General features: G+C 42.8%; 3 protein-coding genes across 5 annotated transcripts in view; 2 read left to right on the top strand and 1 right to left on the bottom strand.

Moving 5' to 3' along the window:
• SLC9A2 (solute carrier family 9 member A2) overlaps positions 1 to 15,212 on the top strand; it is a gene marked incomplete at its 3' end in the record, with an annotated part of 86,653 nt that extends 71,441 nt beyond the window's left edge. The window contains exons 7-12 of the mRNA XM_082356501.1: positions 1,055 to 1,225; positions 5,524 to 5,685; positions 9,702 to 9,798; positions 12,034 to 12,165; positions 13,737 to 13,827; positions 14,842 to 15,212. Coding sequence (XP_082212627.1) covers positions 1,055 to 1,225; positions 5,524 to 5,685; positions 9,702 to 9,798; positions 12,034 to 12,165; positions 13,737 to 13,827; positions 14,842 to 15,212 — 1,024 coding nt within the window. The remainder of the gene's footprint in view (positions 1 to 1,054; positions 1,226 to 5,523; positions 5,686 to 9,701; positions 9,799 to 12,033; positions 12,166 to 13,736; positions 13,828 to 14,841) is intronic.
• Positions 12,275 to 26,221, bottom strand: MFSD9 (major facilitator superfamily domain containing 9; the record flags this gene model as incomplete). 2 transcript variants are annotated; one of them, XM_082357407.1, is made up of 5 exons in its annotated part: positions 12,275 to 12,383; positions 15,642 to 15,822; positions 20,686 to 20,729; positions 21,344 to 21,431; positions 25,934 to 26,221. In XM_082357407.1, the coding sequence occupies 4 exons, from the start codon at positions 26,219 to 26,221 to the stop codon at positions 15,685 to 15,687; spliced, it is 558 nt and encodes a 185-aa protein (XP_082213533.1). In that variant the 3' UTR covers positions 12,275 to 12,383; positions 15,642 to 15,684. The 2 variants fall into 2 exon arrangements, with proteins under 2 accessions (XP_082213533.1, XP_082213532.1); XM_082357406.1 differs by lacking the exon at positions 12,275 to 12,383 and adding an exon at positions 15,042 to 15,171.
• A 35-nt stretch (positions 26,222 to 26,256) lies between these two features.
• Positions 26,257 to 26,474, top strand: part of TMEM182 (transmembrane protein 182) — a 464,198-nt gene continuing 463,980 nt past the window's right edge. The window contains exon 1 of one of the 2 annotated variants that reach the window (XM_082357399.1): positions 26,257 to 26,398. The gene's annotated coding sequence lies outside the window, so the exon portion shown is untranslated. The remainder of the gene's footprint in view (positions 26,399 to 26,474) is intronic. The other variant, XM_082357398.1, reaches the window with a different exon arrangement.

Below are 26,474 nucleotides of genomic sequence, written 5' to 3'. Positions count from 1 at the left end.
AATGCCATCTACATTGGTGACTTGAATCAGCCATGGTGAGAGTGTGCCAGGGGACCGACAGATGCTACAAATCAGGGCCTCTTTTTTTTCTCAGAAAGTAATTTGTTAACATTCACCGACACATCACTGGCTGGGAAAGCCTTTTGAAGGCGTGCATTTCAGCTGGTCCCTGAAGAGAGATGGACAGGCTCCAAACTGTACTTGGTAGATCCTTATCACCCTCTTGTTTTTTCTTTTCTAACTTGCTAACAGATTTTCCCCACTGCTGATTTACCTGAAGTTGACCAACCTACCAATTTATGTAATTGAACATAAGTGCATTTTTGAGTGCTTACTGTTTGCTCACATGTTCTGATATGATACTGGAGTACATGAAAAGTACAAGCCATAGACTTGGGCCTTTAAAATTTTGCAATATAATAAAGGCAACAAAACAGTCACACAGCAAACAGTGTGTGTGTGTGTGGTGTGTGTGTGAGACATTGGTAAGTAATGAGTTGCAGAGACCATAAGTGCTGGCACAACCTTTACAAGCCTGACCACATTGTTTACTAATGTAGAAAGGCCCCTTGGATCCAGCCTGACTTCATAACTAAAGGAAAAATATTTTGTTTGTATGGACAGAGTACCCAGTTAGCCAGATGGGGGCACATAGTAATAAAATAAAGCAAACTAAAATCTCCATTGTGAAAGTGTGAAACAAAAGGCCATTTATCTTGGGCAGTATGCACTTTTTGGGAGGCAGGAGGTGGAGCAGAGAGCCCTAGCTGTCTGCCTCGTAACTTTCAACGTTACCCTGTTTTACGTCCCTGGGACCTTCCTTGTCTCCGCCAAGCCTGTGATACAGGCTTTTCTGCCTCTTGTTCTCCGTTGTTTTCACAGCCAAGCCTTTATCCATCTTCCGTCTCCCTTTCAACCCAACCACTTTTCTTTCTCTCGCATCCTGTCAATCCTTTCCTGAAGTGGTAAGTGAGCGTGGTAACCCAGAACAGTTTGTTCTTTTCCTGAGGGAAGATTGGACTAAGAATTTATCCCACTCCTTCTACCTCTACAGGGGGAAACCGAGACGTGGTGTAAGAATCAGGTCCCCAGGCCCTGGGGCAGTGGTAGGTGATGGAAGAGGTGAACGCTGTGATCGTGTGGTTTGGTCTGGGACTCAGGTGAAGGACTGGATGTCAGAGAAAGTCCGGCTCCATCGTGTGTTCCGGGCAGAGATACTTTATATGTAAGTCTGTTCCAGGCAGACACCTACAGGCACCGGGCTAATTGGACTATAAATATTGGGTTGGCCAAAAAGTTTGTGTTTTTCCATATGGAAATACCCGAACGAACCTTTTGGCCAACCCAATACTAAATGTCTGAAAGGTATTATTGTTACATGCCTAACATTTTTCTCTGCCGTGTACGTACTTTATTCAATAATTTTGTGGACCCTTACATATTTCCATGCATGAAGTTTTCCAGGTAAATTTCAAATAATTTCCTGGATTGTCAATCACACTGTACGTTGCAAGTAGAGAAGAGAAGTTCCTATGGAGGGATTTGGTGCTGGCACAGGCCATTTTTAAAATCAGTTCTCCTATCTCATTTCTGATCTGTACATAACTGTTGATGTTACTAAAAATGGCATAAAAAACAAGTGATTGTTTTAGGTGTGTTGGGTATCTTTCCCTTTCCTCTGAAGTCCTTTCACTGTGGATTTTTAATGGTTCTGCCAGAGAATTCTTGAGTCATTTGATCCTTTGAGAACAAAATGAAAGGGTCATGCAGTAGGGAAGTTTCTCACATTTGGCAAAAGTTGTCTAATGATAATGAAAGAAGCCACCTATGTGTAGCTTGGCACATGAAAGGTATGGAAATGAAGCAAAGAAGGAAAGTGGGGCTTCCCTGGTGGCTCAGTGGTTGAGAATCTGCCTGCCAATGCAGGGGACACGGGTTCGAGCCCTGGTCTGGGAAGATCCCACATGCCACGGAGCAACTAGGCCCATGAGCCATGACTACTGAGCCTGCGTGTCTGGAGCCTGTGCTCCGCAGCAAGAGAGGCCACGACGGTGAGAGGCCCGCGCACCACGATGAAGAGTGGCCCCCACTTGCCGCAACTAGAGAAAGCCCTCGCACAGAAACGAAGACCCAACACAGCCAAAATAAATAAATAAATTAATTAATTAAAAAAAAAAAAAAAAGAAGAAGGAAAGTGTACTGGGCTTCCCTGGTGGTGCAGTGGTTAAGAATCTGCCTGCCAAGGCAGGGGACATGGATTCAAGCCCCGGTCCGGAAAGATCCCACATGCCGTGGAGCAACTAAGCCCGTGCGCCACAACTACTGAGCCTGCGCTCTAGAGCCCGCAAGCCACAACTACTGAAGCCTGTGTGCCTAGAGCCTGGGCTCCGCAACAAGAGAAGCCACCGCAATGAGAAGCCCACGCACCACAATGAAGAGTAGCCCCCGCTCGCCGCAACTAGAGAAAAGCCTGTGCATGGCAACAAAGACCCAAGGCAGCCAAAAATAAATAAATAAATAAAATAAATTAAAAAAAAAAAAAAAGAAAGTGCACAATTCCTACACTACATAGATCAGATGTCATTGTCTTTAATGTTTATTCTTCCTTTTGTGGATCTCTAGTGAAAAGCTAAAACAATAATACTAATGATAATAATAATAATAATAATAAAAGTTTAAAAAGATGTTGTGTTGTTGGCAGGTGTCCTGGTTCAATGAGCTTCACGTGAAATTCAAAATAAACTTAGAAAAAAGTAGACCCAGTGTTTCGTGCAGTGGTCAGTCAATAGCAAAGCCCTTTCAGGATGAATCTGTAATTATTCCTAGCCCTCCAGTATTTGGAACAAAGGGCTAGCACCAAGAATGCGGGTTAACTTTGCTTCCTTTCATAGCACAGGTGTGCCTATTAACCTCTTTGGGCTTATGGGGATCACTGTGGCACATTAATTTTTTTCTCAACAAATACTGCATGCTGATTCACTTGAATATTGGCATAACAGTTACGTAACAAACCAACCCAATACTCAGCTGCTCAAAGGAACAGTCACTTGTTATTAAAGTGCTTGAGTCAGGAGGCTGAGAGTCAGCTGATCTGGGCTGGGCTTGGCTGATCTGGCCTGGTCTTGCTCCTGCTTCAGAGGGTTGGCCAGTCATCAGCTGACCCCGGCTGGCCTTTTCTGGTGTAGGTGGGGTGACTTAACTCTGCTTCATGCGACCTCCACCTTTGTCCTGGGGCTGAGTCACTCTACGTACACATCCTTCTCATGGCGATGTGGCAGCACAACAAGTGAGCTTCAATGAACAAGCCCATTAATAGCCTCTGCTCTCATCATTGTGTCTGCTAATAGCCCATTGACCAAAGCAGGTGACATTATTGAGCTCAGCGGCAGGAAGCTGGACAGAGCAGGGCACCTCGGCCACGGTGGAAGGACATTGCCAAGTAACTTGATGTGTTACAGGGTGTGGATCCAGGGAGGAATTGGGACCAGATGATCCAGTCTGCCTACGTGCTTACGGTGCATCTGGCACTCTTCTAGGCACTGGTGAGACAGGAAAACAAACAAAACAAAAAACTGCCCATATGGGTCACTCTAGTGCTAGGAGACAGAAAAGAAAATAAATAAGTACATTATATAGCCTGTTAGAAAGTGATGTCTGCTATGGAGAAAAATATGTCTGGGAAGTAGAATAGGGAGTTCTGGGAATGCAATTCTAATGGGATGGATGGGAAAGGCTCTTTTGAGAAAACGACTTTCAAGGAACGACTTAAAGAAGGTCTGTGAATGAGCCCTGCAAGTGTGCGGGGAAGAGTGTTGCTAGTAGAAGGAATAGTAAGTATAGGGGCGTGGAGGTGGTAGCACAGCTGGCACATTTCCAGGACAGGAACGACCTCAGAGAGGCTGGACCTGAGTTAGAGCAGCACAGCACTGAGAGGGGCAGGTCCAAATGGTGCAGGGCCTCCAGGTCATTGTACTTTTACTGAAGTGAGGAGTTGTGTGGTTTGACTTACATTTTAACAGGATCGCTCTGGCTTGTGTCGAGAGTAGACCATAGGAACACAGTGGTGGAAGCAGGGAGACCAATTGGGTCCCTGTTGCAGGAACCCATTGAGAGATGATAATGCTGGGACCAGGGTGATGGCAGGAGAAATGGTGAGAAATGGTTCGATTTTTGTGTGTATTTTAATGGTGGAACCAACAGAAATTGTTGATAGAATGGATGTGGAGTATTACTTTGCTAGAGCTGCTTATAACAAAGTACCACACGTTGGTGGTTTAAATAGAAATTTATTTTCTCATAGTTCTGTGGGCTAGACGTCCAAGAGCAAAGTGTCAGTAGATTTGGTTCCTTCTAAGGCTGTGAGGGAAGGGTCTGCTCCAGGTCTCCTTCCTTGGCTTGTAGTGTCCTTCTTTTTACTGCTTCTTCACATGGTCTTCCCTCTGTGCGTGTCTGTGTTCGAATTTCCTCTTATAATACACACACCAGTCATATTAGATTCGGGCCCACTAATGACCTCATTTTAACTTAATCTAAATACAGTCACATTCTGAGGTCCTGGGCACTAGATCTGTAACGTATTAATTTTTAACGGGACACAGTTCAGGCCATAACATGGAATATGGGAGAAGGAGGAGAATCAAAGATGACAGCAGGGTTTTTTACCTGGTGGAGTTGTCACTAACTGAGATGGAGAGGACTTGGGAGAAGATCCTTTTGAGCACGCCAGGTTTGAGATGCCTATGAGATGTCCAAGTGGAGACGTTGAGCAGGGAGCTGGACACTCATTTCTGGGGTTTGGGAGAGAGGTTGGAGCTGCAGACACAAATTTGGGAGTTTTGGGTATAGAGATGCTATTAAAATCCACGAGGCTGGACAAGACAGGAGAGCGAGTGCAGGTGGAGAAGGGGACCAGGCCTGAACCCACTCCTACATGAGAGGATGGAAAGAAGGAAAAGAACCAACGCAAGAGGCTGAGAAGGTGGTAGGAGGGAACCCAGGGGAGTGTGGTGTCCTGGAAGACACTGTTTTAAGCAGGAGAGGTCAGGAAAGGTGAGGACTAGGAGTTGACCACTGGATTTATTTCGTGGGCGTCACTGATGACCTCATATGAGTAGCTTCAATGGGCAGTTAGAGGCAAAAGCCTGACCTGTGAATGTTCAAGAGAGAATCAGAGGAGAGCAATTGGAGAAAGGGAGTATTAACAACATTTTTGAATAATTTTGCTGAAGGGGGACGCAGAGACATAGGAAATGTAGAAATATCTGCATTTTAATCTATAATTAGTGAATATTAGATATATGTATGTTGTGGCTATATACAGAAATATACTAGTATGTGCTCTACATATACATATATATTCAGGTCTGCACATATAAAAATAAATATAATGATCAGACTAACTAAACACTGCTACTAATTTTCTTCCCTGGGAGTAGTGGAAATGATTTTATTGGTAAAACCAGCTTTTTCTTCTTAATCCGTGGCATGTTAATTAACCGAAGCTTTGCTTTTCTTTATTTCTAGGTTTAAGAAATTTGATGACAAGTACCTGCGGAGGCTTTTGATTCGGGAGAACCAACCCAAGTCAAGCATTGTGTCTTTATATAAAAAGCTTGAAATAAAACATGCCATTGAGATGGCAGAGACGGGAATGATAAGTACTGTCCCTTCTTTTGCATCTCTGAAGTAAGTCCTGTTTTGCAAATGAAAGTTAGTATTACTAAGTATGTCTTTATAGTTTTGTGAAACCAGTAATAATAACAAATTTGACTTATTTCCTAACATGATTCCTTAAGACCTCACAGCAGAACAAGATCCTGGTTAAAACGTGAAAGCCTGGAAATGTGTCCATTATGTTATGTCCTGTCACGTCACATCACACCACGTTGTGTTATTACAGAGTGGACTAGTCAGAAAGTACTTTGTCTTATTTAGGATGATTATGCCTTTATGATATTTGCTTTGGACCATTCAATGTGTTCTGAAAGTAAAGCCTCTTTAGCACACATTTTGAAATGGAATATTTTAAGGTGTGTTATAATTTGCAATTATAAATATGCATGTAACTACAAAGCTATTTCCTCATGGATTATTTGCAGGGTCATAGTTTAAGTCTTGGAAAGAACATCAGTGATCATCTCGTGCCGTGGTTCTCAACCCACGCTGTACATTAGAAATACTGTAGGAGCATTTAAATAACACGTATGCCTGGCCGCGCCCCCCCCAGACCAATAAAATCAGGATCTCTGGTGTTGAGGCCCAGGTATAGGTTTATTTATAAGTATATAATAAACTTATGGAAGTTTCTAATATGCATCCAGGATTGAGATGCATTGACCTAGTCTATCTCCCTAATTTTAAAAATGAGGAAATGAAGACCCAGAATGTAAAGTGACTTAAAGTCTTACAGCAGACTCTTATAGCAAATCTATAGCAGAACAGTAAATACTGTTAGCAAATTAGCAAACAAGTTTATCATGTAAGCGTCATTCCTCCTCTATACAAAAATGACAGATTACAGGTTCCGCTGATTTCTTCTTTCACTGATGAGCCTGAAGCTCATTTAAGCTAAATGTCACCTAAATCAAATGCTATCTATGGGAGGGTTGAAACGAGAGAGGAAGCTACAAATCACACCCAACTATATAAACTGTGATTTTTACTAGGACTATAGTCCCCTGTAAAAATTGTGGTAGTTTACACAATCAAGAATAAAAAGAAGGTAGTGGTCAGGATGGCTCAGAAATAAAGGCATTATACTGAATTGGAAATAGTGGTGCTTGAGCAGAATGACTGATTTATAGTCCCAGCTCTGCAAATAACTCATTGTGTGACCTTAAGCTGGTCCATCTGTTTCCCTGATGCTGAGTTTCTTCAAGTAGAAAATGGGGCTAGACTTGATCCTAAAGTTTACTCTAGCTTTACAATTTATGATCTTTCTTATGCACTGTTCCTTTTGTGCTTGCAGCAAGGAATAATTCAACTGTCCAGCTTCTCAAAAAGGAGCCATTGCCTTTGTGGTCATAGAAGAAGGAAATCTCACTTTTACCTCTGTTCACAGTTCATTTTGAAACCAGTGGTAGAAGCCAGTAAAGGCAAACGTTTTAGGGTTAGGGAAAGTAGGTAACAAAATTAATGGATAGCTACATAGTTGGGTAAATGATTGCCATATTGACCATTCCATCTCTCCTGAAATGTTTTCTTTAGAGGAAGGTAGAAGCAAAAAAGGGAGGCAATAGGAAATCATATTTCTGGCAATAATGAACTGAGGGCCAGACCAACTACCTTCTGAGAAAACTAGAGAAAAAAGGACAAAATATGTTTTGCCCAAAATATATTTTAAATATCTGCTTGAAAGCTGGAGAGTACCCTTACAGTGAGGAAGGGTTTCTTGGCCAAGATTCAAAAAAGAGGGAAGTTCTAGAGGATAGAACTGGTATTTGTTGGTGTTTTCTCTCTGGAATACAGAGAATGTATCTGAGACTCTAAAAAGCTAAAACAGAGGTTTTGACAGACTAATTGGTCTTAGAGAATAAAATGGGAATTCAGAACCTACGAAGAAGGAGGAGCATTTGTATGTACTCAGCTATAGGTTTTTCCTTCAAAACCCTACACCTTAACCCTCAAAGGAAAGAAGTCCAGCCTAGAAGTATCTCAATTCATGATTGTTTAAATCATCAGAGACTGAGATTGCCTCTATCTCAGCTGCTCAAGAGAAGTAAATTTAAATCTTCTCTGGAGGAAATAATATTGTAAAGAGCGTTAAACTATCTCCATGATTTTTTTTATATATAACGTCTAGCACTCAATCCAAAATAACCAAGCATATGAGTAGACAAGGAAATGTGACTGAAAACATTGAGAAAAAGATCAACAAAACATAGAGTAATAATAGGCACAAAGGGGATTCAGATAATTGATTCATCAGACAGTGACTTTAAAATAGAAATAATAACACGTTTAAGGAAAGAAAATGGCATTGACACTTTTGGCATCCTCATGGAGATTATATAAACAAAAAATATCTAAGTGGAATATTTGAGCTAAAAATAACTAAATTTAGGATCTCATTTGATAAGTATAAAAACAGATTAGACACAGCTGAAGAGAGAAGTGATTAATTGGAAGATAGGACAGAAGGAAATAACCAGAATGAAGAACAGAGTGAAAAAAAGATGAAAAAGAAAGTGAGAAATATATGGGATAGTTTCATATATATATAGTGAAAAGTTCCAGAAGGAGATGAGAGAGAAAGGTAGAAGCAATATTTTAAGAGATAATGACTGAGAATTTCCCCAAATAGATAAAGGATATGAACTGTGAAAACCCCAAGCAGATTAGATGAGGAGAGAACCAAATGAGATACATGCTAGTAACACCGCTAAAAGTAAAAAATACAAAGAGAAAATCTTAAACATACTCAGAGGGAAAAAGAGACTTACTTTCTTCAAAAGAGAAAAGAAACCTGGCAACTGATTTTTCAGCAAAACCAGTGGACACCATTGATAGCTTCAAAAATTCTGAAAAAATGTAACTGAACCTAGAGCTCCATATCCTGCTAAAATATCCTTCAGAAAAAGTAGAATTAAGACTTAGGAACTTCTTGTGCTTAGGAACACTAGACAGCACTTCAGAGCTATACTTGGGGACCATTTAGAACAGCAAGATCACCAATAAAAAGCACAAAAATGTGAAAAACATGGCACTAAATAGACTGTGAAAAGGAATTTTTTTTTACAGCATGAGAGCTGAGACAAGGAGGCAGATGAGTTTGGCCTCATTTGGGAACATGCATGCCCAACGACTCAAGTTTTTCTCCACTTTGCACATGTCTGTGAATGACTGGGACAGTGCGATGAGTACTGATAATGTGTTTATAAATTTTAGCAAGTAGTTGAGCTTGCAAATACGGAATCCCTGAATAATGAGGATCAATTGTATGTACATACATATTATAAATGGTGTCTTTGTAAATGTTTCTAATGAGGTATTTAAAAGAATAGGCCATAATAGCAAAATGCAGCTAAAGTTTTTGTTGGAAAAAGCATCCTATATTAATTTATGGAGTATTAGAAATAATAAAGTGATAGCATTGCAAGCTACTCTGGTCTTTCCTCCTTAAATAATTGCATGAATAGACCCTGAAAAAACTTGTGCATGATTAAACTTGTATGAATGATTTTGACACTGAAATCAATGTTTTAGATTTTTGAATTATTTAAAAATATTGAATAATTCCTAAATGTTATTCTTTAAGATTCTTCTTTTTTTTCTAAATTAATTAGTTAATATTTTATTTTTGGCTGCGTTGGGTCTTCATTGCTGCATGTGGGCTTTCTCTAGTTGCAGTGAGCGGGGGCTACTCTTCCTTGTGGTGCATGGGCTTCTCATTGTGGTGGCTTCTCTTGTTGCAGAGCACGGGCTCTAGGCGCGTGGGCTCAGTAGTTGTGGCTTGTGAGCTCTAGAACTCAGGCTCAGTAGTTGTGGTGCATGGGCTTAGTTTCTCCGCGGCACGTGGGATCTTCCTGGACCAGGGCTCGAACCCGTGTCCCCTGCATTGGCAGGCAGATTCTTAACCACTGCGCCACCAGGGAAGTCCCAAGATTCTTCTCCTTCAATGATGATGTTATATCTCTGAGAAAGAAAATTGATGAATTTGATACATGTTGAATAGTAAAATATTTTTTTCTAAACTTTCACAGTGACTGTCGTGAAGAAAAAATAAGGAAGCTCACACCTGGCGAAATGGATGAAATTCGAGAAATATTATCAAGAAATCTCTATCAGATCCGTCAGCGAGTAAGAATAATTTATTTAGCAAAATATGTATCTGCCTTTGGCTAAAAACATGCCTTCAGATTAGATGCTATCCAATTACAGTGGCCGTTGTCCCACCATCATGCACCCTCAGCAGGTCCCACACCAGACACTTCCTTCCCTCAGACCCACCCCAGGGTCTGTCCTTTTAGGGTACTGCTCTCCTCCCAGACATCTTGGTCAAGGCTCTAGGCTGGAGGCCCAGGGAGCTGGGAGTTCTGCTACCAAAGGCTTGGAGATTAAAAAAAAAAAAAAAAAGTGTGTTATCTAATGGTGAAGAAAGCAATTGATTGCTCTTTTAAAACTTTTTTAATGAAATAGCTTTTTTAATGAAATAGCTTTATTGCTTAGAAGCCTTTTAAAAATGTATTTAACCTTCTTTGTTGTTCATAAAGTGCGATCGTTTCTTCCTTTCCTGTATCTTCTGAGTCACTCTCTTCAAACCATTTCCATTTTTAACACCTCGTTCTCATAGTTTGCTAATAATACAGTTAACGCTTAGTGCATACAGTTTGCCAAGCCCCATTTCTCTGCATCGCGTGTATTACCTCTTTTAATCCTCTAACAAGTGGTGTTGTTATTGTCTCCATTTTACAGATGAAGAAACTGAGGCACAGTGAGGTGAAGTGGCACAGGGACACAGCAGTTGTCAGGGGTCCCAGTCACTCACATCAGGGTCATTTCTGTGGCTTCTTAGCTGGCCTCCCCGCAGACCATCCCCTTCCATCCGACATTACGGCTGCTCCATTCTTTTCCTCAAGCCCCTTTTAACGCAGCGTCCTCCTATTGAAAATGAGCCACAGCAGTCGTGGCTTTCAGGCTAAACTAACTGTTCTTTCAGCCTTCGGGATCTATTTTCAAGTTCCCCCTTCTACCTCTCCCTCACCCACCCAGGTACCCACGGAGGACAGGTCTGAATTCATTCCTTGGACTGTGTTGCTTTCCCCTGCATCTCCACTTGGAATGTCCCACTCCTTTCTGTCAGTCCATCCATATTCTCCGATTTTTAGGGTTTCCCCAACCCCCTCTATGTTGTTCCCAGACCTGTCTTTGAATGGGATAGCACTTAGAGCTCCTACATGCCACGTAGTTTTAGTACTTCCTTTCATGATTTAGTATTATTTTGTTAGCTTTCAGTGCCCAACTAGATAGCCAGTTCCTCAAGGCAGGAATTGAGTGCTGTTCTGTGTTACCTCTGTTTATCTCTGCTAGGTCTGATATAGTTCTGGGGATAAGGATATTCCCGAGAAGTACACGTTATTTCTATCAGAAAATGAATTTAATTCCTAAATACAGTTTATTTTAGGAAGTGGATTTCTCTAGAGCTCATAAAACTAAAAATATTATGCCCTGGACAACCCTCGTTTATAAATTGTATGGCTTCAAATACCAGGACATGATCATTACTGACGGAGCCAGCAGCTTTTCTCAATTTGAAAAGAAATGTTCTTGACTTAATAGAGGGTCATGGCGCCACCAAGTGGCCCAAAGTGGTTGGTTTTTATACTAGCAATTACTATTCAATAGGGAAGGTATAAGTTGACTTGTGTTTTTCCCCAGCCACTACTGATGGGTAAATACAGACAGGGTACTTCAAGGTAGTCGAAGGTGCTTGATGAATTCGATCGTTTTCTCATTTATAAAGATCACACTTTTCAATGAAAAAAAAAGTATTCACCGACTTTTATTAGAACATGAATTCTTTTTTCTTAAGTAGAGGATTTTATTGGTTGAATCAAATACATAGTTATTGAATACATGTGTGGATATATGTATTGAATATATCTATGAATAGAACAAAGCACTATATTCCCTGCAGAAGATACAAATGAATACAATACAGCTCCTGCTCTGACACATTTAGACAAGACCACCACCATCACTATCTTCATCATAGCTAATAACAGTAGGTAATATCAATTGAGCACTTCTGTGCCCAGCCTAGTTCTAAGGGTTTCTGTGACACCCATATATCATATAGCTCTACAAATAACTTGAAATTACTACCACTGTTACCCTGAAATCGAGATTTGGTAGAACATGAATTCGTTCAAAATTTGAAAGAATGTTAACTTCTATACTTCTTGTTTTTTCCCTCTGCACGTTCATTGTTAAGTACCTATCAGAGGTGCAAAGCCAAAGAAATGTAGTAAAGTTTTGGAATTTCCGGGCAGTGATCATCGTTCTTGTAAAATGTTGCTTGTGTTTTCATTTCAGACTTTGTCCTACAACCGACACAATCTGACGGCCGACACGAGTGAGAGGCAAGCCAAGGAGATCCTGATCCGTCGAAGGCACAGCCTTCGGGAAAGCATCCGGAAGGACAGCAGCTTGAATCGGGAACACAGGGTAAGGGGGCTTCGTGGCTCTGGGACGCAGAAGGCTTCCAACAGCAAAGCCCAGGACGGCCTTGGGGGGCTGATTCACAGGCATCCTGGGATGGAGTTCATCATCACGTCTTTCCAGACGTTGCTTGGACACCTATCACGTTCCAGACACTGTCTAGGCACTTGGAATACGTTGGTGAACAAAATGACAAAGCTCTTTTCCCCTGTGGAATTCACATTCTAGTGGGGGAGAAGGCCATCAGGAATGGACAGAATAAGAAAATTATCTGTTATGTTAGATGCAGTAAGTGCTGTGGAAAAAATAAACCTAAACGGGCTGAGGAAGGAGATTGGGAGGATGGGGAAGGGTCCTACAGGGTACAGTTTTAAACTGAATGGAAGGGCCAGGCTTCATTTGGAGAGTCTTGTTTGACCTTTCCAGGGAGAGGGTGCAGCCTGAAGGGGGGCTGCTGTGTGTGCATGTGTGGAAACTTCTAGGAGGCCGTGTGTGTGTGTGTGTGTGTGTGTGTGTGTGTGTGCGCGCGCGCACGTCAGGGGCATTTCAGATGCTACGTGCTCAGCATTCTACTTGGTCCAAGGCATTGCCATAGATAAGGAAGCCACTTTAAAAGGATATTCTGATTGATTGATTGAACATAGCAGGCAGTGCATCTCATTCTCAATAATGTTCTATACTGAGTTGTCAGAGACCAAAACGGTTATGTGTGAACAATATTATTATTATTATTTTTTAAAAATTATTTATTTATTTATTTATTTATGGCTGTGTTGGGTCTTCGTTTCTGTGCCAGGGCCTTCTCTAGTTGCGGCAAGTGGGGGCCACTCTTCATCGCAGTGCGCGGGCCTCTCACCGTCGCGGCCTCTCTTGTTGCGGAGCACAGGCTCCAGACGCACAGGCTCAGCAATTGTGGCTCACGGGCCCAGTCGCTCCGCGGCATGTGGGATCTTCCCAGACCAGGGCTCGAACCTGTGTCCCTTGCATTGGCAGGCAGATTCTCAACCACTGCGCCACCAGGGAAGCCCAATATTATTTTTTTTTTACATGTGAAATGTGGCAGCATCGATTAAAAGTTAAAGAAACTAGAGACTGTGGCTTTGGAAATGCCAGCAAGTTAGCTATAGTAACACTTTGTTCTGTCATTTTCAAGATTTGTGAAAGTAAATACAACTTAAACATGCTACATTTTTCATATATCTTCCTCCCTATCCATGTAGCTTCTAAGTCTTTTTTAGTAATGCTTTTATAAGTGGGTATTTCTGTAGCTTTTCTTTAAGAAAAGCCGGTGGTTTTCATACCTTGTTCCTAAGGGTCCCACTTTATTTCTGTTTTCCTTAGTAGTATTGATTTCCATGATATTTTAGGAGAGGTTTTACCTATTTTAAATAAAATGACTATTACTTGGAAATTTACTCCCCATCCCTACAGCTCCTCACCCAGTAGTTTTGGAATCCAGAGCTAAAATTTTAATTTTTAACACCAACGTTAGGTTTGACATAGAATTCTAAGCCTGTAACATACAATAAATGACATGTGTGTCATCTAAATAAGGTTTTCTATTTTTTTTTTTACAGGCTTCCACCTCAACCTCCCGATATTTATCCTTACCAAAAAATACAAAGCTTCCAGAAAAGCTACAAAAGAAAAAGAATATTTCTAATGCAGGTATTGAATACAGTTGGAGCAAAAAGACTTTAAACTTATTTATTAGTGTTTATAAAATAGAAAAATTTTCCTTCTTTTTTAAGGACAATGAGTTCAGTCGTTTGCAAATCTATAATAATAATTTGGTGACCTTTAATTAGTGTTGCATCCTTTTGGAATGGAGTTCTGTGCACGTTATACGTAATTCAATCAGTTATTTGATTCTATTCGATATAGCAAAAGCAGATGTCACCATGTGTGGTTGGTGAACAGGTAAATAGTAAGTTGTCAATCTTCAAAGGTTTAAATTTAATTCTGTAATTCTTACAACATTTCTAACTTAAATGTTCATAATAATTTTAATATATTTTCATAAAGGCAACTATATAATTGACTTCTGGCTGTAATTATTAAAGCTTTGACATGACGGCTAATACCTCTTCATTTGATGGTAATCTTTATGTAGATTGAAAGCCATATTGGTGTTTTGACCATTTTATGAAAATATAAAGGAAATAAAGCTGTGCATGAGATTGTACATCCTAGATCAAGACAAGAATCTTCATAATAGCAGCTAATTATTGATCTGTTTACTGTGTGCCAGACACTGAACTGAGCCCCCTGGGGCCGTTCGGATGGGGCAGGTGAGCGCACAGCTGCCACCAGGTGGTCTCAGTTTGACATCCAGCTCCACCCCTTACTAATATCTTTTGAACCTCATTTACTTCATATGTAAAGTGGGTGATTATTCAGTAGATTAATGCATTTAAAAGTGCTTAGGACAGTGGCTGGCACATGGGAAGCTCTTCAGAATTAGCAAGAGTACACACCTGTGGACACCCGTGCTCACGGGACTTATGCACGTGCCCAGGACTCAGCCGGAGTCGGGGTGCGCCCTCTGGCCTCCCTGCCCGAGCCCCAGAGCTCCAGCGAGGGCACAGCAGGTGCCGGACCCACGAATGTATTGGCCAGTCGCCTGTCACACCTTCTCCCTAAAAGGCCCGCCCACGCTGTCGTTCTTTTGCTCCCTGGCAGGTGGCAACAGCAGTGACTCAGACCCAGACGTCGGGACCACCGTCCTCAACCTGCAGCCCCGAGCCAGGCGCTTCTTGCCAGAACAGTTCTCAAAGAAAGCCCCCCAGGCCTGTAAAATGGAATGGAAGAACGAGGTAGGCGCTGATTCCGGGCCAGGGCAGCCCTACAGCTCCCCAGCTGCCCACAGCAAAGAGGGGGGCCCCCAGGCCCCAGGTGTGCTCTGCCAGCCCCTCCTCTCCAAAGGCCACTTTGGCTCCGTGCGGGGCGACCGTATGAACGAAGGCGTCCGACCCAAGGCGCCACCTAGGCTGGTCCGAAGGGCATCAGAACCTGGAAACCGGAAAGGTCGATTCGGGAGTGAGAAGCCTTAATGGAAATGGCCAGAGCAGACCCGGGGGGACCGGCGCTGCCCAGCTGTGGCTGGTTACTCAGCAACCTGACACAGCAAGGGAATCCACTTCCAACCCTCTGTGCATCTAAATACTGTCCTTGGGTGGTAGAGCCATGCCTTTGATCCACGGGGCGAATGCTTATCCCAAGGAGAAGAAAATCAAAGAAACAGAAGCCCCATAAAATGTCTCATATGACCTGTTGCTAGCAGTTGTATCCTTTGCAAGCCTGAAGAAAAAAAAGCCACGTGTGCCTGTACTGAGCTTGAAGGACAGAACTTGAAATTTTTAACACACCCTTGCTGGTGAAAGTTTTAATATATACATATATGCCTCAGATTTTATTTATGAAAAAATATGTATATCTGTAATTAGTTTTTCAGTGAACGGCACTAAAAATACTCAGAACACCTTTCTGTGGCATCCAGGGCAGCTCCTAGAGGATGGGGGGCCATCAGCTCGGGGTGGTGTTTCCTGATCCTGAGCTGATGCCAGTTAAGGAAAAGCACAGCACGGAGCGGAGACCCCTGAGGACGGCAACAGCCGGAGCGTCTAGACAGAACCTCGTGGCCTGGCCCCCGGACTGCAGCGCCTATGAAACGATGAGAGCCAGCTGGTTTGCAATTCGTTCCTCATTTGACCTCGTTGATGTCGTTTTGGGTGACAGACATCTAGATTCCATCTCCCCGTCGTGTTTAAATGGTACAAAGAGAAGGGCTGTGTGGGTGAATCCAGCTTATGCTGTATGCCAGACTCAGAGCCAGCTTGCGATGAAGTCTGGCCTCACGTGGTGGGTGTGGAGATGACAGGGCAGCGCCTGCACAGCTGGCCTGCCGGGTTTTATATTGTGCAATACTGGGAGGAAGACGCAGGAGATCCCCCGTCACGCCCACCTGCAGCCACCTGCTTTACACCTTTTCTGTAGCACATTCTAGAACTTTGAATCCAGGACAGAGGCTCCAAGCAGACAAGGATAAAAGTAGGGATAAACAATATTCCAATGTTTAACAAATTGGTGAGAATTCAGGTTTTGAATTTTATGCAGGAAGCACTTTGGAGAATGTGGGAGTTCTCTTTTTTTTGCACTAGTCTGTAATTTGTTACCTCTCCCCCCCTCAAGAAAGTAGTAGCTCAAATTCTTCATCTAAAAATGAATTCTACTGAGTACTGAGTACTTTTTAAAAGTACAGCAGAAAGACAAGAAGTGGAACATAATCATTAAAGATTAATATTGGAATCTCTCAGACTATAGATTTTATTGGCCTGTCACTTTTCCCAGAAAAATCCCCTCTTTAAAACTTGACTAGAACAAGACTCAAAATTTCTGGGTTTAGATATGAGATGAAGCCACTCATGTAGTCCCTTGGATTCACACTGGAGATACAGCAAAGGAGACAAGTGACCACATACAATTGCTGCAAAAATATGAATAAATTAAACAAAAAGATCCGGTACTTAGAAATCCTCAGCCGTAAATCTTATCCCTTCCTTCTTCCTCCACCAACGTGAAGTAAATCTTCTACCTTTTTTTCTCATATTCTAAAATCTTGGAATACTGCTAGATTGTTGGGCATGAGACAGAGGGAAGGGTAAACACACAAGGTACAAGTTCAAAAAGTGCACAATTTCTTTCCCAAACTCTCCCAGGTTGATCAGTGGAAAGCAATGTAGACATAATTTGAAAACTACAAGTTTAGGACCCTGTGCCAAAATTCTTGATTTTAAATGGAAATATTTATATATAAAAAAATATATATGTGTTTCATCTGCTGGAAATAAATTAAAGCTTTTAATTTAGAATTTTCATTATAGGACTACGATTTATCAAGAGATGTGATGTATATTCTTGAGAGTTTGAAGACTAAGTTACAGTTTATGAAATCTGAAAAGGAAGGTTGAAATGTAAAATGATCTTAAAAATGAATTTCCTGATTTTTCTTGGTGTCCTAGATTAATAAATATTAGAAGGAGTGTAACGTTCTGGAACGGAAGGAGAGAAACATGGAAATGTTTATTATGATAAACATTCTTGTTAAGCACGTAGACCAAATTCAGCTTTCACCAATTAAAAGTCAGGTAAAACACTTGGATGACGTTGTGTAAATTTCTAAAAAGGAACACTTATGTCATTTTATCTTTATTATCAGTTTAAATTTTTCCTTATCTGTGGAATGATAAAATAGATGAAAAAGAAATTTGACTTTAGTTTTTTCTCTGTACCTTCTTTTTATGAAATTATTAATTTCTAGACACTACAGGAGGAGAGGGTATGGAGTTGAAACCCTTTAACTAAATGTCACAACAATCTAAATTTCTGCAGTACAGAAACATCCTGCCCTTGTAAATGATTCCCTTGTTTCAAACAACACTTGATCCGGCCAAAGTTCCAGTGTGACTGGGGAATTTTGATGGGTCTTTAATGTTTGTTGTAAAAAAAATTGATTTGAACTACTTACAAAGTCAGGGCTTATTTCTTTATATGTGATGCTAAGGCCGATTGTTGGGAGCAGCTATGTTGTCAGCAAACGATTAGAAATTGGCCCCAAAGTCTGACACTTTTTAGAAACATGTGTTTGCTGTATATGCCTCCAAACTTTCAGGGTGAAATTCCCTTCGGCTTTTGCTAAGCTTTGGAGTCGGGGTGTACCGTTTTACCTGGCGGGCGGGGGGGGGGCATGTTTGTTTATATAAGAAGCGAGAAGCAGTTATTTATTACATGTCTCAGCACATTTTGCATCTGCTGCATTGCCCAAATCATGTTTATGTTAAAACTGGCATTTCACAAACAAGTATGAGAACTATAATATTTTATGAGTTCCAAGTGCATACTTTACTCTTTCAAGAGTGATTGAAAGGTTTCTTTGTGCAGTTGAAGTAGCTGTGACATTACGTTGAGGCCTGAACACTGAATATTGATTCCCTCCATCAGCTTGAACAAGTCAGGCTCATGAATCAGAACTGTCTGGCGATCTGGGGTTTTCTGGTTCATTTTTTTTTCTCCACTTTTAGAGCAAAATGGGTAGTTTTCTGGTTTTTTTTTTTTTAAGATTTTTTTTTTTTGATGTGAACCATTTTTTTTTTAAAGTCTTTATTGAATTTGTTACAATATTGCTTCTGTTTTATATTTTGGTTTTTTGGTGGCAAGCCATGACCAGGGATTGAGCCCACACACCCTGCATTGGAAGGCAAAGTCTTAACCACCGGACTGCCAGGGAAGTCCCAGCTTGCTGGTATTTTATATCCCACATTTTAACCAGGTCCTTTCTTCAGCCTACCTGCAATGCAAGTGAGAGCCCCAGCTGGTAACTGCTGCCTGGCAGGGACCATAGCTCTCATCCACGAGAAATGACAAGAAATGACAGCCCCCTTTGGAATTTTTCCCAATGTCATTCACTTCCCACGTGGCTGACACCCTCAGACGGTCGGTCAGCAGATGGTGGCCAGATACCCACATGGTTAGTTAGTTGTTGAGTGTTCTCAGTGTTCTGCTGGCACATCATTTTCCAATCCCTTTTATATTTCTAGTTTTCTACAATTTTTTTTCAAATAAAATTCTACTTGACTACCTCTAAGAATAGTCAATAAACTGTGGGTCAGTTCTCATACCGGTCTGGTCAGGGAATGAGTTTTTCTGTGTACAGAGTTAACCAAGCTACTGTAAATGGACGGTCACGTTTCAACCCGCATGGCGTATTGATTCTTTTGGATGGCTCGGGACCTTTCAGTCTGTCACAGAGGTTTTATGGGGACCCGTCATCCTCGTATTGTAGGGTGGAGAAAATCCCTCCGTGAGATGCCCAGCAGACTTAATGCTGGACATACTGGTGGTGACTTTTCTGATTTTCACTTCTGTAACGAAATACTTTGAATTAAATATTCAAATGGTTTTCCCCTTTTTTATTTCATTGGGTCCTGCTGAGTCATAAGTACGAGTGAGTGGTAACTGAATTTCTAATTTAAACGAGGCTTTTTTTCTACTTAAATTTCTAATTTAAATGAGGCCTCCAGTTACAGTATCTGCCAAAAAGAAATTTTATGTGTGTATGCTGACAAAGGAGCGCTTCTCCTGGTTTCTGTGAAATGTCATACAGAAGTTTAAAATATTAAATTACATGGAAATGTTTAATTAATCACTATGGAGAAAATAATACATCACATGAAACTAGGAAAGCCCCAGAAATTCCAACTTTTATATTTATACATCAAAACCATTCTCATTTGTACTAAATGGGGTCATGAGAGCTGGAATTTGTGAAAGAAGAATTTTTAAGAGTATTAAAGTAGTTTCAGGGGCTTCCCTGGTGGCGCAGTGGTTGAGAATCCGCCTGCCAATGCAGGGGACACGGGTTCGAGCCCTGGTCTGGGAAGATCCCACATGCCACGGAGCAACTAAGCCCATGTGCCACAACTACTGAGCCTGCGCTCTAGAGCCCCCGAGCCACAACTACTGAGTGCTCGTGCCACAACTACTGAAGCCCACGCGCCTAGAGCCCGTGCTCCGCAGCAAGAGAAGCCACCACAATGAGAAGCCCGTGCACCACAATGAAGAGTAGCCCCCGCTCGCCGCAACTAGAGAAAGCCCACGCGCAGCAACGAAGACCCAACGCAGCCAAAAATAAACAAATAAATTCATTAACAAAAACAAATAATAAAATATATTTTACACATGAGCCACTCTTGGGAAACATAGTGTTGTATGTACATGGTGTTCACTCACTGTGAGACCAGCTATTTAGACCAAGGTCACAGCTGATCAATCCCTGGGACTAAACTGACCATTCTGTTTGTAGCACACGAATCACTGGACGCCGAGGCCTCAGGACCAGCATGGTGCAGTGGAGGGCACACAGGGGCAGGAAAGAAGGGGCACATCAGTGAAAGGTTCTGAACTGCAAACTACTGCATGGTCAGAAGTGGCAGTGGCGAGATCAGCTCTGGGTCTTTCTATCCCCTGTGGTCGGTGTACAACCCACCACTCCCAGTAGCTCCTCTGTCTACACACTTAAGTTTTATAATTGATAAGCCATGTAGTTCAAAAAGGCCCAACTTCAAATAGAATCCTAAGATCTGAATGGATTTGATGATTGTCAATTAATTGAAACAAACAAAACTGGTAATAACTTCTGTTTACATTCTTTTCTCCTAGTAAAAAGTTGGCAGGGAATCATGGGAAAAACATGTTACAGTTTAAAAAGCAGGCTCTCATTCTGACTCAGCGAGGTCCTTTCAGATCCAGCCATGCCATCTCTTCAGGCCTATGTCTTCTCAGAGGTCAACTGAGGGAGAGAGATGACCGAGGGATCCTTCTTGATCTAAGGGCACTGCAAGTCCTCACCATCTGCACACTTCCTTTTTGGTAAACCTCAAACCCTTATTTCACTACAGCCATGATGGGTGGCCTCAGAGGCGTAGGGTTATACTTTCAAGATGTGTTGCCAGGTGGAAGAGGACTTACCACCAATGTGCCGGAAAAGAACTGCAAAACGCCATAGGAGGAGCCTATAAAAAACATAAGTAACATCCATAAAATCAGCTGGAACCATCGCAAAACTGGATGAAATGAACAGAAAAACATTAGGGAAAAAAAGACCATTTTTAAAAAGTAAATTACCCCATAATAATTTTTCAGATGGAAGAGTAAAGTAATACAATTTTTAGTAAAAGGCCTTCAGAATAAAATTGAGGGAGAGCAGGAGAGAGACTAGAGGCAAAGGTCACCCTTAGGGACCTTGAGAGCGTCCTTCTCACCCTGCGTGAGGCGAGAAGTCATGACTTCTCCATGACTATAACATTAGGCTACGGGTTCCCGCAGGCAGGAGTCCATGCCTAACCAGCTCCCTGGTTAGAGAGGCTCAGTAAGTACCTGTGACATCACAGGTGGCCTGGGGCACGGGGGTGACGCTATATCCAGAAACCTCTCCGAACATACGTAGTCTAGGAAAAGATGAACTACATTTGCTCCACGGTCGTACTTTGAAATAGTCTGAAAATTCATTTTATCCCCTTTTCAGTTCACCGTTGGATATTACTTAGCTAAAAGACTGATGTGTTTTCAGGTACTCAGTTCAGGGGGGTTGAAAATCAGTGCTCTGAAAATGTGCAGGATTGCTCACCTACTATTCCAGCAACTGTTGGACTCGCTCCAAGAGACTTGACATGAAGGCTCAGTAAAGGGACGACCATGCTTACACCAAACAAATCCTAAGCAACAAAACGCTCATTAACGCAAATTGGAAACTGAGGCCTGAGTGCTTTTAAAGTGGTGATCCTAATTATAAACCGATTAAAAAAAAAACACAGTATCTAAAATTTTGAGCAAACAACTCAAAATTGTATTCTACAGTAAGCTATACTCATCAGGTTCAAGGAATCAAGGAATCCAAATACAATGTGTTACAACAGTTGCCACCTGTAAATGCCTGGATCGCCCTGACAGAGAATCCATTTTAACTTTAGCTTCTTTGTCACTGATCCTTAATATTCAAGGAGCATGTACTACATGCATTCCTCAAATTTAAAAAATGCGGAGTAATGAAATGAGCAAAGAGGGAGGGATAATGCATATTTCTGAGCAAAGCAGCACCTGTTAAATAATGTGAAATTCCTCCCGGAGTCAAGGAAAGAGACCCATGTGCCGTCTATAGCCTGACGAGGTAAGACCTGAAGGGAAGGTCTCAGTACAGCAGAAAGGAGAGAGAAGGCTGGGGTACTAGGGGATGGCCTGCTGTTTTTCACTTAAGGCACAGAAGGTGCATGGGCTCTGAGCTCAGAGGTTTTCAATTCCAGCTCCATCACTTACTAAGCATGTGCCCTTGGAAAGTTATTTCATGTTACCAGCTTCCGTGCTGTCATCTGTAAAAAATGGGGATAACAGTACCTGCCTGGTAGAAACAGGATGAACATTAAGAGACATGATGGCTGAGAGAGGTCTGACACGGCAGAAGTGGAAACGTGTCCTCTTTCCTTCAATTCTGGGGTAAGTACTGATCGTTTTGGCTAATACTCTGAGTTAGTAGAAAGACATTTTTTCCTTTAAGTTTTGCTTTCCTTCCTCTGTCACTTGGTTACCTGCTACAACTGGTTCAGGAGAGGAAAAACACATCTTGCACACACACAGTTTTCTTTATATAAATTCCTTTTCCTGTAATCCTGGTTAAATAGAAATATCTTTTCTCTTCCACAATTAATCCTTTGCTTCCTTCTCTTGGTGGCTGCACATTAACCTAACAGAAACACGAACTTCCAAATACGCTTCTTAGGGGCCCTTTTCCATGGTTACAGCTTTAGATGGCCATAGACTTAATATCCAGTGACCTTAAATAGCTGACACATTTATAATACCAGAACCATGGCTCATTATTTCAATTTTAAGATTACTTAAAATTTCCTCTGGTTCTGAGCCAATTTCTTCTGAGCTTTACTATCAGCTTTGCCCCATCAGCCTGCTGATGTTTTATACGATTTATAAGACTCAAAATACATCTGCTAGCTATTGAGTTTTCTGGATTTTTCAGAAAAGGAAACTCAATTGTCCAACAAGATTTTTTTTTCCAAAAAAATTCCCAGTACCACTTGTCATTTATTTCAAATGATTATTCTAAATGAGAAGGGGAGAGGAAGCTGTAAGTAGTCAGGCTGAAATCTATAGGAGGTAAATATGAAAACAGCAACTCATGATAGACTTATTTTAACACTTAGTAAGCCTGAAAAATATTATCTTTCTCTAGCTGGCTGCTAGCTCTTCCCACTCAGGAAGTTCTGTTTTAAAATTGACTTCTCCATGACTATAAAAGGCAACTTCTCCCTTCCTCTGAAGCCATAGCTTCTTCAAAACCACCCTCTTTTGAGTGCACTTCAAATCTGGCAACTGGTCATGTGCTTATAACCATTTATAAGGAAATCAGGTGAGAGGGGACCACTTAAACCTTTCTCGGGGAACATCTACCTCTCTCGGTGATATCTGATGAATACATTCTAAAGTTTCAGGACCCTTTTCAGGGTAGGAACCCAAATATTTCTTGATTAGTGGATTATTTTTTTTTAAATAAATTTATTTATTTATTTTTGGCTGTGTTGGGTCTTCGTTTCTGTGCGAGGGCTTTCTCTAGTTGTGGCGAGCGGGGGCCACTCTTCATCGCGGTGCGCGGGCCTCTCACTGTCATGGCCTCTCTTGTTGTGGAGCACAGGCTCCAGACGCGCAGGCTCAGTAGTTGTGGCTCACGGGCCCAGTTGCTCCGCGGCATGTGGGATCTTCCCAGACCAGGGCTCGAACCCGTGTCCCCTGCATTGGCAGGCAGATTCTCAGCCACTGTGCCACCAGGGAAGCGCGGATTATTTTTTTCTTTTAAAAAGAATTATCACCTGACTAATGCTGATTCAATGGAATCTAAATCTCTCCGAGTATCTGGAGGAAAGAAAGGACCGCAATCATAGCTCTTGGCATCACCTTAGGATGCTAATCAAAAAGTACCTAGAGGGTCATCTTAGTCTTCCTTCCTGAACAAATTAAAACCTGGAAACACAGATAAGAGCTAAAAACAAAACATTTTGACAAATGCTTTAATCTTATTCCTTTCCTCTCCCAATTGGAAAGCATCTTCCCAAAAGTCTTAGGGGTCTTTATATCCCTAGGTATATTAAAAATAACAACTAAATTATGTATAATATTCCTTAGATGTTAGCTAACAAAGAGCCTTTAGATTCTTCAAGGATACCCAAAGTGGCATATATTTTAATTGTTTACAACGTTTTCCATTAAAAAATTCCCTATTCTCTTTTAACTCTGGGAAATCTTACATTTTCTCCTTAAGATATCAGAGACCTAATGATTCTTTTTAATTATTAAAATTATGAAAACTTTCCATCAGGCTTGCTAGATTAGACTGTGCCATGTGCACAGCATGTAGCCAACATACGAGAAGCTTGGAATATTCAAATCTGTATCGGAAGGCCATACTGAATGATCTGCAAATTTATTTTTAAAATCTCAAACTATTTTGCATTCTCGTCATGTTGGTCTCCAAAACTCTCTGAACCCTGGTCTGGACTTTCCAGGTAAGGGTCCAAATCCTTTTCATCTGGCAGAGCCAGATTCCAGTACCATCTGAGTTAGGGTGGTCCCCATCCCCTACCAGAGCATGGATGACACAGAACTCCCTTTCCAAATTTGAAGAAACACCCAGAGTGGACGGTTCTGGATTCTGGGTGACTGGATTGGAAGGCTGAAGAGGCACCACATCCTGAGACTGAACTAAGATTAAAGAAATGGGATCAGAAGGAGAGCCAGGCTCTGAACCCAAGCACTGAGCCTGGGGTGGGGTCGCCATGGTAACTGGAGACACAGATCCTGGTGCAAACGTTGCCCTCCCTGGGTGGGTCTCTCATGGTTCTGTGTCTAAGGGATTTGATGAATACGCTTCCATCGTTGTCTTAACAGCTACTAACTCAACATTAAACTTGACAGACTGTTGAACACCTTGCACTGAGGATGGGGAAGGAGGCTGTCCCCCCGCTCCTCTCCTAGCTAAGCACAGCTCAGCATCCTAACTCGAGTCAGGCATCAGCCTGGGGAGTTGTGATCTTCACCTGCATCTGGGCAGAAAACAGTAATTCCTCTTTGCCAGGACCCAGTGCCCTTGGGGACCATCTTCAAGGCCTCAGAAGGCAGCCTTCTCCCATCGACACAACCTGACTAGCTCCTTTTGCCTTCAAGATAAAGTCCCAGGCCCAGCCAAGAGGAAATCCTCCTGGGTCCTTGTCCCAAGGCTGCCCTAACCCGGATTAGCTCACAACCAGGGCAACTGAACCAGGCCTAGACTTGGGAAAAGAGGGGTGAAGAGGCAGATGTAGGGTTCCCGCATATAATGGCACAGGAACTACCAGCACAAGCTCAGTTAGTAATACTGCAAGGTCTTCCCGGTTGGGAACGTGTATTACAGTGCCTGGAGCTCCATAACCCCTACCCCATAACAGGTTTTCAGAAATTCCATGAATAAATGGAGGGCCAGCTGGCTGGCTGGATGGCTTACCCTACCATACACTCAGTTTTCTAATCTTTCCATTCTACATGGGAAATTAATAATTGTCCTTACTAAACCAGGACGCGCACCACAAGTCGTAACAAAACCGAACCTGTCTTGTGCAATATATAAACAGTTTGTCGAAAGGCAGATGTGTATAATTCACTGTGATTTGCATTTTTAAGCATTCCAGTCTACCAGGAACGCTAAGGAAAATGTACCTCATTCTGCCCAAGCGAGGTGATCAACGGAACTTCCCCACCCGGCCTGGTAAAAGGGCCTGTGTGTTCCTACCGCTCCCGCAGCTACTGCACAGCTGGGCTTCCCCAAGCTTGCCCCGTGCGCCCCTGCTGTCCAGGGTGCAGGTGATGCACTTGCCACAGGATCTAACACCCAGGGTCACCCTCGAGCGCGACTCGGGTCACCGAGTCACAACTGAAGCTGGTGCTGGAGCGTCTTAAACAGCGGGGCTGCGATTGGGGGGCGCGAACTGGACCCAGTGCAGGCGCGAGGGGCAAGCCTCATTTGCGGTCATGTGCAGAGGTAAGGCGGTTACGGGGCAAGAGCGGGACTGAGAGGTAGGGAGGCATCACCAGGCAGACCGCTGCAAAGAAAAGCACCCTTGATCGGGTTTCAGGTCGCGGACGCAGCCGGCACTTCGCGCCCAGCCCCGCACACACTCACCAGGAATCCCAGCACGTAGAGACAAAGCAGGAAGCGGCGGGCTCCGACGGTACCGGGGCCGGGAGCCCCCGCCTGGGCCCCTGCCGCGGCCTCGGTGTCGCCGAGGCCAGGCCCCGGTCCGGAGACATACCGCCTCGGCCCCCGCGTTCCATAGGCGCACACGCGCGGGGGGCTGCGCTCACGTGACAGGCCCGCGGCGCTGTCCCCGCCCCCCGGCGCTGTCCCCGCCCCCCGGCGGAAGCGAGCGGCTGCGCCTGCGCAGAGCCGAACGCCGCGGGCGGCTCTCATTGGGCTGTGCTTCCTAAGCAGGCGCGGCGGGAGAGTCTGCACGGGTCACCGCTGGTTCGCGTCCCGCCCGGGGAGTGGACGTGTGTGCACGACGAGCTGGTTTTGTGACGGTGTTGATGAAGCTCTGCGTATCCTGGGGATAAAGAGCCCGCCGCCCATGCTATTGGAGGGCTGGAGGTAATTAAGATGATGAGCTTCATCTGAGGAGAGGTAGGGGTGGGCCTAGGTGGTAGGGTCAGCTTCGCTGGGCCCT

This window comes from Balaenoptera borealis, assembly GCF_965194805.1.
Source record: "Balaenoptera borealis genome assembly, chromosome: 15".
NCBI lineage: Eukaryota > Metazoa > Chordata > Mammalia > Artiodactyla > Balaenopteridae > Balaenoptera > Balaenoptera borealis.
Note: the sequence above shows the minus strand (reverse complement) of the source record. Positions and strands in the feature narration are given on the sequence as shown.